The sequence below is a fragment of the Ambystoma mexicanum genome, chromosome 1p (genome assembly GCF_040938575.1).
Source record: "Ambystoma mexicanum isolate Mex_15411 chromosome 1p, UKY_AmexF1_1, whole genome shotgun sequence".
NCBI lineage: Eukaryota > Metazoa > Chordata > Amphibia > Caudata > Ambystomatidae > Ambystoma > Ambystoma mexicanum.
In genome coordinates, this window is record NC_090921.1 from 439,509,775 (window position 1) to 439,524,364 (window position 14,590).

Consider the following 14,590-nt stretch of genomic DNA (forward strand, 5'->3'; position numbering starts at 1 on the left):
ACGGCGACCATTGACCCCCAATTGAAAAGGAGACACCGACAAAAGAACTCGACATGACGACAATTATGTCTGCCATCATCATCGCGCTGGCACCTTTCTGCAAACTATATGATGCAATAAACGACAACCTGAAAGATGACTCAACGATGGCAGCGATGATGCATACTAAACTAATATTCCTAGAAGGTTATATACTAGCGATGGAACAAAAAACAACCGCTGGCAATAAAGACACAAATATCAGACCAACTACTGAGAATGCCCAGGTTGGCACTACAACAACCATGAATTCCAGTAACAAAAAAGGATCATCAAAAACGGAGACGTATACCTCTCAAAGCACTCAAACCGAGCAGGAAAAGCCCAAGTCGGCAGTACGGAAGGATTTGAACTGGGGAAACTTCAGCATGTTTAAATTCCAACAGAGCAACAACGGGGGAGAAAGTCTTAGATTTACCTGAGGTATTCTTCTTCAAAGAAAGCTCACCAAAAAAAGGTACCACAAAGGCAGATATTCGGAAGGGGGCTCCTGCCTCATTGCGAAGGAACACTGCATGCAAAACCTCCTCAGATCTGCCGAAGGGGAACAATGGGCTAAAAAATCCGTAACGCCGAACAAGCAGGCTCTCTTGAAACTACACGACATGTCAGATGACCAAACGTGGATGACGACAGAAACCAGTACAGCAACGATGTCTAAAAAAGGTAAGGAACTGGCAAAAAAGAAACATCTCAAACCAGAAATGACCAAAAAAGGTTCATAACGGAGGAACGACAGCGACAATCGGGTACGAAATCACCCAGAACCACTGACGAGTTTCTGGCGGACAGGGCCACCATGAATATCTCGCAGCATTTACATAGCGATTGCGAAGAAGCAAAGGACAGCCCCCACGGTGTAAAATCAACAACTAAAGAATTACAACTCCCTCTAAAAAAAACAGAAAAAAATAACCAGTACAGAGAGAAAATTGAAATCTCAAGACGACTCCACGAAGAACCCTAATACACAGCCGGAGAAAGAGAAAAACAGAAACCATCCACCATTGCCAGCAAGATCTCCCAGATGGAGCAAACGTAGAGCAAAAGAAACAACCAACAAAGGCGACAATCGAAACGAAAAACTCAACGCAAAGACCTCCAACCGAGACCACTCACAAACCGATCCCTCCGGAGAGACCGAGGGCGGCCCACAAGAATGTGACCGGAGGAGTCACACTCCAACGGATCGAGACTGGTGACACAAATCGGGCAAGAACAGGCACACCTCAAAACGATAACCCTGAAATTAGAACAATCATCCAGAAACCATGAGAAGATAATGCTCAACAGAAGAACAGTGAGAAACCTCTTCAGCAACATTACCATCTTGAAACGTCTGAGAGCAGAGTCGAACCTTATCACAGAGGGACGATCGCAAAGGCCTACATCCATATAAAGTCTGCTGCCCTGTGCTACCCAATCAAAACGGCACTGGAGGAGCTGTCACAACGCGGCTTTAACTGGCCATTATTATCAAACGCCAGCTACGCACTAAATGCCTAGGACCACAAGCCTGAGCACACACCGAAAAAAAACATTATACGTCCAAAACCGAAGAACTGTACAACGCTAACAGAATGTCTCGATGTAAAGACTAATGAGACTAGAATCTGTCTCAATGTTGAAAGACATTAAGTGAGATAGGAAAAGAAGAAACCCATCCCAGAGGGCACCAACAACTCCCTCGCCAACAAACCAGTCTCCAAAGCGGGGCTTTCATAGCAACAACTGATTAAATTACTGCAAATCCACAGGAGCCACTACGTACAAACATTGGCCAATCTAAAAGCCGGAAAAAAACCTTCCCTCTCGCCAATGAAACAACTTTGGGCATGGTTGCCAAAAACGCTATCGTCCTACACTAAGAAATAGCAACTCGCCACCCATGGCAATGTGGGGCAATCGACGAGAATGCAAAATGACCTCACCCGGTCATCAGTGCTTAATTTGTGGGGGTGGTTGCCGGTGGCCAACACTGGCACTCTTTTTTGGGCACCGGAACTCATGCGGGGCCAGCGCACGTGCAATTGCTTTGTTTGTTCTTCCACTTCGCTTTGCTTTGATTATAAATAATTGGGATTTGTCATTCTGATCTCGATCTCTCTTGTGCTTGCAGGTTGCAGGCCATGGCTGGCTGGGCCTGGGAGGGGCCAGCAATAGCAATGAACAACAAACTGTTACAAACAACAGCCAATGTAAACTACCATTCTGTTGTTACTATGCAGTATTTGCTACATTCTGTATAGTAACAGAGTATGCAGTTTTCATTGGCTGTTCTTCTGAGCCAGTGAAATTACATGGTGACGTGTTGTTGTTGCCACAGGAGGCAGCGCGGCGCCACCTTCATTTTACAAGTTACTGTGAAGTGAAGGTGTTGAGGCGTGGCGTCGTCGGTCCTGACTTGTGAGAGAGACAGCCTGCCCTGCGACCTAGTCGCTTCCTGGGGCCCACTCTGCCTGCTTTTTCATTTGTGCGTGTGCCAGTGTGCGCACCCCCCCCAACCTGAGGCCCCGACAGGAAACCAAGTCCTAGCCGGCAAAGCGGTAAGTCACTTGTAGCATGCAGTGCAGCTGGAGCCTGTCACAGTCAAGTGATCAGGCAAGGCCCAGGTCGGGGACCGGGTGGCGGCACAGTCCCCTGGTGGCGTCCTGACTGCTCAGGAGTCAGGACCCCACCAGGGACCCGTCCGTACCTGGGCTTCTGTCTGTGTGACCTGTGTGCATAGTGCTGCTGACTGCAGTCAGTGCCAGGCCCAGGCCAATTTCTGTTACCAGGGGCTGCCAGCTGTCGCAGACTGAGTCGGATGACTATGCCGCGGGCGGCTGGGCCTGTGGATTGTGCCCAAAAGTATGTTTTTTAATTTTTTCTTTGAAAACCTGACCTTCCGTGGGGCCGGTGGCTGGGGCCCTATCCCACAGAAGGTAGGTTTAAAAAGAAATAACTTATTTTGAGTGGCGGCTGTGGCCCATCACTTCGTAAGTGATGGGCCCCAGCCGCCCAAATATACGTTTTTTCTTTTAAAATCTTACCTTCTGTGGGGCCGCTGCGCGCGCACCTATTTTTGTCATTATCAGGCTCAGCATGGCTGTGGCGGTGGCGACCTCACAGAAGGTAGCCTACGTGATTGAGGCAAGGTCAAGGCCCAGGACCGGGCGGGGCACGGGTGGCACTGGCCATGTGGTCCCTGGTGGACTCCTGGGTGACTGGGTCTGTGACCTACCTTAACGGCTGGCTGGTAAGTCACTTGTTGTTGCGTGCAGTGCAGCCTCAGCCTGTCACAGTCAAGTGATCAGGCAAGCCCCAGGTCGGGGCCCGGGTGGCAGCACAGTCCCCTGGTGGTGTCCTGACTGCCCAGGAGTCAGGACCCCACCAGGGGCCCATCCGCGCCGGGCTACTGTCTGTGTGACCTGTGTGCAGTGTGTTGCTGACTGCAGTCAGTGCCAGGCCCAGGCCAATTTCTGTGACCAGGGGTTGCCGGCTGCAACAGACTGAGTCGGATGACTCTGCCACGGGCGGCCGGGCCTGTGGATTGTGCCCAAAAGTACGTTTTAACTTTTTTTTTTTAAAACATGGCCTTCCGTGGGGCCGAGGCCCCACCCCATGGAAGGTAGTTTTTAAAACAAATAACTTATTTTGAGTGGCGGCTATTGCTCATCACTTCGAAAGTGATGGGCCCCAGCCACCCAAATATATACGTTTTTTCTTTTAAAATCTTCCCTTCCGTGGGGCCGCTGCGCCGCGCACCTATTTTTGTCATCATCAGGCTCAGCATGGCCGTGGCGGAGGCGGCCCCATGGAATGTAGCCTACATGATTGAGGCAAGGCAGGGCAAGGCCCAGGACCAGGCGGGGCACGGGCGGCAGCGTGGTCCCACTAGTCTGTCACAAAAGGAATGAAATGTCGTTTGCAACTTTGGCCACTTTTTCATTGGTGCCGAGCCCGACTCGAGACAATTGTACGCCCCAGTCTGACCCTGGATAACATTCATCTAAGCAAAACATGAACTGTGAATTTTTGCCTGGGTGTTTCCGTTCTTCCTTTTAATGTTATCGGCCTCATTCGTTCACAAACGAGCTTCAGCGAGGGGACCCAGTCCAGGACGGTGCACATATTGGGCCGAAACCGAACTGGCTGCACTTCGCGAGAAAAGCCCATGCAAAGACGAACTTCTGAAATGCCATTTCAGGCAAAGATACACACATGGAAACTAGACGGGGATAAACATGGTCCACGTGCCCACTAATCTGTCGTCAATAATAAAAGCACTAGTTGAGTATTCGTGTAAAATTCACAACCATATTTTGCTGTCATTTTTTTACATAATTCCAGCGCATTATATTTATCCTAATGTGTGGTTTATACACCAGATTTGGCCCCTTAACGTGGGTACAATATGCTCCGAGTATGTGCTCTGAATGAGAGCACATGCAATCCTCAGATAGGAATCCTCAGATAGAGGTGGGTGTCTGTTACACCCCGCAGTTTAGTGAAGCATGTCAAGAACATGTCAGTGGGATGGAGATATCCGAATAGGGATTCTCCTCTGACTCCTGAATATTGGGTGACAGAACATATTTAGTTTTATAATATGTGTTAAGGTGGAAAGAGGCCCTAAAGCATAAGTAGCACAGGCCGTTGATTTCACAACAATGTCTTGCAGAAATAACTTCTTCCAAGTTATACAACACCATGCTCATGCTTGAAGGAAGGATGAAGGGGGATGCATTTATGAGATGTGACAACTGATAAGGGCTTGAGAGTAAATTGATTACAACACCTGGATGAGGTGACTGAGGAACGGGCTGAGGGGAGGGTGCTCTTCCTGAGGTAACCGATTAACAATACTTGGTGTACTTTAACAGACTGTCAGATGGGGCAGAAGGGGTAGAGACAAATACAGTTCAACAGTGACTGAAACAGTATGATTTTTTATTTATTTGTATTTTTAAAGCGCTCCCACAGCCCGGGGGCATCGAGGCGCAGTTACAGGAGGAGCATGTCTTAGTTGCGTATTTATAACGCGCTTAATACCAAGAGGTTTCTAAGCGAGGAGTCAGGGATCCAACCTGTGTTGCTTCGTGTCTTCTTGCTTCCAATCGAGCACATTGCTGCTGAGCTATCCTGAGTCCCTGGACAATGATTGCAACGCAGCTCCACTCAGAGCCATTTGGGAAACAGGGAGGGGGTGGGCCAGGCGGTGGGGGGTCATTCTACAAAATTGACAAATAAGATAACATCCACAGGTTTGCAACAATTTTATCAAATGCATTATCACTTCGAGGACAGCAAGTATGGTCCAGACGTCTAACAAGTGTGGTCTAGAACTTAGAAGTGTGTTCAAATGCACTCTTTTGCCTCTGGGTTTGCCGGAATGCTGGCACCACTACACCTACCATAACAAGTGTTTTCCAACTGTAAAGCATTATACTTTCTCAACCCATGTGTGCCCTTCCCCATCCATCCTACTATTGCCTGTGCCAGCAGTTGCTCCAGCGCCAAACATGTAACATGGAGCAGCAGCAGTGTGATGGGCTGGTGGTGGGCTGATCTAGGTAGGTCTAGCACTGAACTGGTGCGGCCATCGCGCTCGCGCTGAGGGCAGCGCCGCGCCTGCGCTGAGGGCGGCACCGCGCCCGGCATTATCGGGCCAATATTTTTTGGGCACTGGCACTTATTTTTTCACAAATTAAGCACTGCCGGTCATCCACTACTTTGCATATGGGTTCGTGGAACACACAGGGACATCAACATCTGATGAAAAAGTGTGACGTCAACCTGAGCAATTTTGACACCTTGGCCCTGCAAGAAACGTGGTTTCCACATCTTGACGGCTTCAGCATCGAAATCTCGCCAGCTAAAAAAAAGCACCTTGGGCCACCCATCAGCCAGATTTCTACTGGCGGTCCGCTCAGGAAGCAGAATAAGCATCCAAAGAACACTGTCGGCATCTCTAAACCATCTGGTAGTGCTGACAAGCTGGACCATCCTCGATCAGAAACATTTTTCGTAAAAGAGCTACCGGTTGCAATAATCAATGTCTACTGGAACCCTCTAAACATACCGGACGAGCTATTCCTAAATAACATCGAGAAAGTACTTGACGCCCTACATGCAGAATCAGAAGTGGGAAATATTATAATCTTCAGAGATCTAAATGCCAGATGCCTTCTAGCTACAGAGGGGCAGCAGCAAGTAAAAACGCCAGCTGAAAAAAGAGGAGCTCGATTGTTAGAGCTGATGGAGTCACGAGGCTGCTACAACTTCACCCAGGCTTTCCCCAACCCTAAGCGAGAGGCCAACATAGGAAAGAGATACTTCCAGCGCAACAATTGACTACATCTTTGCGTCAGATAACATGCTGAAGTTGGCAACATCTTTGGAAATCAAGAGCATCGCAAGTGATCACAACTTGCTAAAAGCAACCTGGGCAATTCTGAATTGCGCGATCCAGATCTGTGAATCGAAAAACTGAGTGCAACCCCCCAGGGAAATCGTCTCAAGCTCACAGCGTCGAGAATAAAAGCTCTAACCTCTAACTATCAAAGAGAACTGGTTGACAATATTGCAAACATCACAACAAAACCAGATTATCAACACCGCTACTGAGCCCGTACAAGACCGGGACAAGAAAAAACCCAGCACAGAGCGACTGAAACGTGCATCAATACGACACGCAGCTCGTTGCAAAAAGAGTGCTCCTAAGACGCCTAAGAAGAAAAGCAAAAATACGAAATCACCAGCGGCTCAAATGGAGCATAGAAAAGAAGCAAAGTCCTACAAAGCATGGCTAAGAAATCATCAGATCTCCCTTTACCAAAGAGACTCGGAAGCAATGCTGGAAATACTGGGGAGTAAAAACACTGGAGATTTCTGGACTTTAATTAAAACGTTGGGAGTGCACACAGAACCATCTCAGTTGAATTGCGTGAGCGCAGCTAGTTGAATAGCCCACTTTACGGCCCTCTTCAGCGGTTCAGCCGAGGTTGTGCCGAACGATGTCCTCGAGAGCAAGGCTCCATGGTGTGACCGCTCAAACGAAGAGGATATGCAATCAACCATCCGCAAACTAAAAGCCTCACAGACCCCGAGGCCAGATGGAGTGACCAACATCGACCTCAAAACCTTTACTGAAGAGTGGGCTCCGTTTATCAGCAAGGTCTTTGACAAATGCGCAACTGCAAGAGCACTCCGAAAATTATGGACCTCATCCGTGGCAGTCCCAATCTTCAAAAAGGGCGATAGGGCAGTCCCGCTCAACTATCGGCCAATCGCTCTCCTCGATTGCATCGGAAAAGTGTTTGGTATGCTGTTACTGCGGGAATTCCAAGCATGGGCCAAGTCCGCCCCCCCTCACCGATCCTTTACAAGCCGGCTTTCGGAAAAACTCAGGGACTACTATCAACCTCATAATCCTGAACATTCTCAAAAGTAATGCACATGAGGGGACTACAAAGACATATCTAGCGTTCGTAGACCTTACCCCTGGTTTTGATAAGGTAGACAGACCGCTGCTATCGGCCAAACTCTCGGAAGGAAACTGCCCAAACAAGATCTTGGAGCCCATAAAAGCCCTTTACTCAAGAACCTCGATGTGGGTGAAGCTGAACAGAACCGGCAATCTATCGGAAGAAATCCACATAAAAAGAGGGGTAAAGCAGGGTTGCCCCCTGGCTCCGGCTTTGTTCACAGCTTTCATAGGAGACTACAAAGACTCAACTGAAGCAGTGAAAGCATTTCCACCAAAAATCGGGCGAACCTTAGTCCCGTGAATTCTCTATGCGGGTGACATACTCTGCTGGACCAGACACCAATCGGTCTCAAACATCAGCTAGCTAATCTATTAGACTATATCAACAGGAACAAGCTGCAAATCAACAAAAAAAATAAGTTAATGACCATGGAGAGAAAGAAGAAACGCGCTCTCTCCACATCCTGGCAACTAGAATACACGACGATCGAAACAGTCTCCGAATTCAAATACCTGGGGGTTATGCTGGACAACACTCGATCAGAAATGAGCATGCAAAGATTCATCTGGACCAAAGCTCGTTCAGTGACAACACAAGCCCGCATGGTAGACAAAAAATGTGGTTGCTTCTCGTTGATGCCCGTACTGAAGTACTATAAAGCGAAAGTTGTTCCGTGTTTGATCTACGATGCAGAGGCAATGCCAATGATACTGGAGACAATCTGGCAAAAGATTGAAGGTTTCTTCTGGAGATCTGTGCTGTCTTTTCCCAAATCAACCTCATCACCAGCAATCAGTAGAGAGTTGGGGCTCATCTCCCTAAAAGCAACAGTGGAAAACAACAGCATGTCTTTGTATAGGAAAATTCTGCTACCAGAGTCATCCCCCCTGTACAAATTGATAAGCACAGAAATAGAGGCAGGCGGATCCAAAATGATAACATCATGGGCAGCCAAAAAAAGTGAACAACTGAAGTCAATTGCTTGCACACAGGACGATCTACTCCAAAATCCTCTTAGAATAAAAATAAAAAAAACTAGAGGAATTGGACTGGATAAGCACCCTAGAGAAGGCAGAGAAGAACAAACGTCTAAGCCACCTGCCAGCACTCCCAAGGAAACTAAACGACTTAGCGGAAATATATAAAACATTTCCCAGCAGACCACTGAGACAGATCTTTCTGAAAGCAAGACTGAACTTATTGGCGACAAATGAAATCCTCCATATCAGAGGCATCAATAACACTAACACCTGCAGGTTGTGCAAAGAGGCAGAGGCAGTAGAATCATTTCGTCACTTATTGATGTCGTGTCCAGCGCTACAAAAAATCAGACAAACTTACCTGTCAACTATCTTGGAGTGCTTTTCAGTCCGTGAGGAAGAGACATGGTGGCCACGCCTGATAAGTGGTCAAAATACTTCATGGACAATCGCTACAGCAAAAATTCTACAATTTGCGCAAATAGCGCAAATTGAAACAGAAGAACTGTAGAAAACTGAAAACTGAAAACCAAACCTTGAAATGATGGCGGCAAAGAGCGCAATGTTGGAAGGTGTCATTGTAAAACCAAATTGTTTTGGTAAATACAAATGAATACAAAAAAACCCCAAAACAAATGCGCTATGTACGGTGGGGCAGACTAATTTATTAGAACAGGTCAAGACAATTAAAATATGTTTACACCTCAAGGTCCTTCATATACTCTAAAATGTGTGGATCCTCATATCTGTGAAGAAATATAAGAACATTGATAAGGTGCTCAATTGTTTCTTGTGTGGGGAGGGCAAGCAACCGTGCATATGACAGCATATATCATTCAGAGAAGTTAAAAGAGGAAAAAAGTGCCTTAAGTTGCTTGTCTGGGATTGGTGCAAATGCAAATGCAGAATGAAAGGCCCTCTGACCTGTAGTATATGATCTCAGCAGAAAAGAGGAGACCAGGAAATAGAAACCCACCACACTAAGGTTAAATGAGAAGATCTTATCCCAATAGCTGAAGGAAAGAGGTGAAAATATTTAGCACAATAACGGTGCAAATAATTAGGGAATATCGTGGAAGTATTTCGGGGGATCCGGCTATACAAATGCCAACAATAGGAACATGCTGTTTAAGGCTTGGCTATCAGCAGGTTTACACATGGTTGGTGTGAGGAATTCGACCATCCACACGGTGGGCGTGGGCTCGCCTGGGCTGTTTTGAAATTTTAAATAAATGGATGATGGTAGACCTACCTCAGGAAAATGTGTGGGGCTAATCCACACACATTTTCCTTGACTCACACCACAACAAACACATAGACCCGTGTACACTGGCATAGAGACAGCCTACAGGCACAGTCCACTGCTGTCATATTTAGTTGTAATGAAACAGCAGAGAGCACAATGTCATTCCAAGGAGGGAGAGGACAAGCTTCCCCCTGCCATGGTCAGCCTGATTAATACAAAGGCTCCATAGTACCGCCCTGCTCTTTTGGTAGGCCCTACAGCTGGTGGCAGCAATTTGCATACCAACAGGGGGTACTTCAAACAGGCCCACATGGAGCCTGGCTGCAGAGGATAACAAAGGAGAAAGGAAATTCAACAACATTTTATGCATAGGCCACCCCCGCTAGGGGGAACCTCATTCATAAGTACGAGAATGTTGTTTGCAGAAGCCAGAGATTCTGGTCTCTCAGCATCTTCAAGGGACATCTGCCGCTTTAATCAGGAACCACACAGGGAGGATCATTAACCAGCGAAACTATTTCATCATAGAAGACAAGAAGATGGATGGGACTTATTAGCGGGAACCAACATCCCTCCCTTTAACTTTTCCCAAGGAACAGAAGGAGAAAAGAACTCAGAAGATATAATATGATATGATATGATATGATATGGCATTCATAACGCACCTACACACAAGCGTTTCAAGGCGTGACCCTCCAGCCGCTTCAGAACTGGTAGCCAGCCAGCACACAGCATGCCCTGCTAGCTCTATGCAGCAAGCTCCCTGTACAGGGAGTGCCAGAAGGTCTCTAATCCCTAAACCAAGTACAAACCCATATCCGCTACCCCCTGGTTTATTGTTACCAGACATTGAGGTCGCACAGTGGTTTGGTGAGAGCAAGGAACCAACTCTTGAGTCTCTGGCAGAAGAGGTAGAAATGAGGAGGAAACCAAAAATGCACTGTGGGATTCAGGATCCAGTGATCACTATCCTCGCAAAGTACCAACAAATACCGAATAGCAGAGAGCCCAATAAGAGGGGATATGAGGCTGTGTGGTCGCCTTTCCATTACTTATCTGCTTATTCAATAACGTGTTGGTCTTTTTTTCTCTATCTCTGTCAAATCTATATATTGTCCACCAACAGAACCCACCTACGTGTCCTCTTCTACTCGAGTTGTGCAGCAGTCAAAATGTGCCGGCTGACACAATGTGCTGCACAAATAGTTCCTGTTTATTCAGTTTCCTATGCTTATGAGTTCTGTATATTATACAGTTTGTGTGATATTTTCAAAAGTTGTGCTGGGAAGGCCAGGTGTCCGTAAACACTTTTTATATTGTGAAACCCACAACAATTATTAATAGAAAAATAGAAAAGCAAGGTACCTAGTGATGAAGTGCAGGTAAGCTTCTTAAAGGGGTAATTTTGTGACAAAGAAACAATTTTAGTTCATGTGTCATGAAGCTAAAGTTCCCATCAATAGGATAGGAACACCAGAGTGTCCCCTTGTTTGATGTCTGGGTGTGCTTTTATACCTATTGTGACTTCATTTGCTGGCTAGTGCTTCACGGGATATGTGCTTCATCATCAGAGTGCTTTCCAGCATGGCCTCAAGTTAATCGTCTGATATCTGGTTGCCATTCTGTCACACCAATCACTGGATAGCCCCTTTCCTTTCTAGCAATAGAAAGGGATCTGCAGTAGTAACTGGGGGATCATGTTGCGACCCCCCAGCCACAGGTGAACGCAGAGGTGTTGCTAGGTCTGAAAAAGACCTGGGGCTACGCTGATGTCGGAGCTGTCAGGACTGGGGGCTAGCTAGCCCTTTGGTTGTAGCTCCTGAAATTCTATCCGGGGCTACACCCAAAAGACCAGGGTCTATAGCCCCTGAGCCCCCCCTAGCAACGACTCTGGGTGAACGAACTAGAGGGGGGCACCTGGAATCCCACGGCAGAGCCTGCACATACATACGCTGATAATTTGCTCCCCTCCTGCAAAGGCCACCGTCAACTGTAGGGCACATTTCTAATGGCAAAATGGAGTTGATAAAAGAAAACCTTTGTGGTCATAACAACTCATTGGTGATGTCACATCTAGTGGCTCTAGCCCCTCCCAGATTTGAAAGCTGTCCAGCAGTGCGTGCACCCTCTGTAGACTGGACAAAAGGAGCGAGACTCTGCCTGGACCCTGCCACCTACACTCGATCACTACTCATCCAACATTTGGCGGGGAAGAGCTGCCGAGGATGTACAGGTTCCTTCTAGCCAGGGCCCATTCCCGTTCTCGAAGCCCCTGTGAACAGAGTATCTGCCATGCGTGCCAGCTCATGACTTCTGCATTGGCATGCAATTTTCTGCACTGCCTCCCCACCCCTGCTGGGCATGCTGCGCACTTTCTTGTATGTAAAGCACTTCGATCCCCCAGGTGTGGACGCTGCAAAAATCATTACAAAAAAGTCCCAAAATGAGGGTCAGCTTTTTTCCCCAGTGATGGGTTAGTAAATAACATTGGGTCAGCATTATGTGGAAAATGATTCAATAAAGTGACATTGTAAAGAAAAAAAGGTGTTGCTAAGAAAAAGTATTAAGTGAATTTACTGAAACAGAACAACAATGATTCTGCCTAAGGACAGGGAGAGCTAGTCTCCATGTCGTCCAAGCCAAGTTTATGTTTCTATTAGAGTAACTCGTTTTCCAGCCATGTGTACGAATTGTTTAAACATGTTAATTGGCGTGTTCCAAAAAAGCAGAGGTCCGGCTGGAAGGATAGTGTTACAGACATGAGACACAGGGATGCGGGACCTGCATTCATAAAAAGGGAACACAAAGCACTCTGAATATTCTTTAGTCGGGTGCACCCTGGGGTTCTCTTTGCGCACCCTGACAAAATACACACCACACTATTGAAAAAAAGTAACGTTTAGCTCCTCAGTAGGTTTGAGGCATAGCAAGCTGGTTCATCATGACATGTGTCCCAACGAGAAATGATTACCTGTTCTCCCGCTTTTTGCAGAACTCCTTAAAATCCCTGGGCGCACAGAGGTCCTCTTTGGAGCAATGCCTGTCTCGCCGCTGGCTCATCTGCGGGCCGCCTGACCTACTGAGGGTAGAACAAAGATTCAATGCGAGTGTTCTATAAGCATGTTTTCAATGGGACTTTCTCATGTTCACATTTTTTGTAAATCAAGCCTTTGGTCTTTTTACGAATGACAAAAGAGTGTGAGAAGTGTGGGAAAACCATACATTGATTTCCAAACAAATAAAGGTGTTCACTAGGAATACTTGCTTGTCCCAGCCTACTATGACAAATGAAATTTAGTTTGATAGATGATGTTCGGCTTTCCTCAGCTTAGAAGGTCTAATATCCACCCCAACTCCCACCCCCCACATACCCCCACTTACACTGTCCTAACCCTTTCACTGGATTCGTTGTTGGTTAGTCTAAATAAGCGTATTTACATATAGCGCAGCCTTCTTTAATTTTGAATGTGCCTGGTACTGGGACTGCTCTGGCTAGTCATATGTGTCAATCACAGCAGAACACTACTTTATTGGTATTCTAGACCTTGAGTTTGCATACAATTAGTGATACAGTCACTAAATAGAATTTTTTTTTTTGCTGATGCTCCTCATTCATAAATGCAGTTCACAAATCTTTACAGTGTCTCTGAATTATCACCATTACAAGTCTATGAGATTTGGTTAGAATAGAAAATATGTCAAGTGATGTTAGCCCACTCCAGGTTCGTTTAAAATACTAATCAACATCAGGTGTTTCCGGAAAACAATAGCTGCATGTCACTTTTCAAAATGGAGGCTACAGCCCTTTACCTTCCCCCGTGTTCCGTGGTTGTCATGCGTGGAGGCCTGCATCTATTCCCAGCCATGGGTGCCTTGCTCTCTGAGACTAGGGAACAAAACTGCAGCTCATTGGCGAGCAGAGTTACGCCTTTCCTAGCCTTGCCCCCCTTTTGCTCCTAATGATAAGCGGTGGCCAGTAATTCTTGGTCAGTTTAAAAGATTAATTAAGGAAGTAACTAATTAGGTTTCTGAAACTTCTATTGGTTTATTAAATTGTTGTATTTGATTTGAAAACAAGTCTTGATGTATAGTTTCAGAATGAGTTTTAACAAAATCCAATGACTGGGCCAATGCTCTAGGAATACACACTCTTGCCATTGCAATTAATGTTTATTTATAATATTGTATTGTATCATTTGTATAGCACCTTTCACCATTGGTGTGGTCCCAACGTGCTTCATCAGGAATAGAAATATGGGGTCAGAGTCACATACCTTTTTTCTTCCATTTGTGTGTATTGTCATGGGTTGAACTTAGCAGATGACTCCAGGTCCAGGGGCACCAAACTCCAGTTCTTTGTTTTGCTTTGACTATATTTTGACTTTAGTCCAATATATTTATCTGAAGTGAACCAAGACTACAACTCCCAGAATGCAAACGATAGTGAAATGAAAGCCGGGACTGGGATGTAATGTGCCCGATGACATGAAGGCATATGGTAAACTCAGTCACAGGTGAATACAACAGTACCCTCTGGACGCTCTTGGAGATTTCGTTTCATCGAGAAGGTTGGACTGTTGGGGATGTAACAAGCTGCAAAATGGGGGTCCCAAGATCACAGTGGGAGGAGTGAGTGGTAAAGGAGACTCAGTGAATAGAATTACCTAAAAGGACCTAAAAGCCTGTGGCCAATACGTAGGATAGCTCTCGATCTCTTGAGCGCCCACTCAGGCCAAGGTCATTCAAATCACTCACATTCAGAGGGCTTTAATAAGTGCCCTGGCACATGCCTTTGTTTTCATCTTTGCCTTGATCTTTGTCTTCACCTTTGCCTTGATCTTTTTTTCACCTTT

General features: G+C 46.3%; 1 protein-coding gene across 1 annotated transcript in view; it reads right to left on the reverse strand.

Annotated features, from left to right (window-relative positions):
* The window catches only part of LOC138572406 (uncharacterized), a 606,109-nt gene that overhangs the window by 192,021 nt on the left and 399,498 nt on the right, over nucleotides 1-14,590 (reverse strand). The window contains exon 14 of the mRNA XM_069649265.1: nucleotides 12,709-12,816. Within this exon, the coding sequence (XP_069505366.1) occupies nucleotides 12,709-12,816 (108 nt within the window). The remainder of the gene's footprint in view (nucleotides 1-12,708; nucleotides 12,817-14,590) is intronic.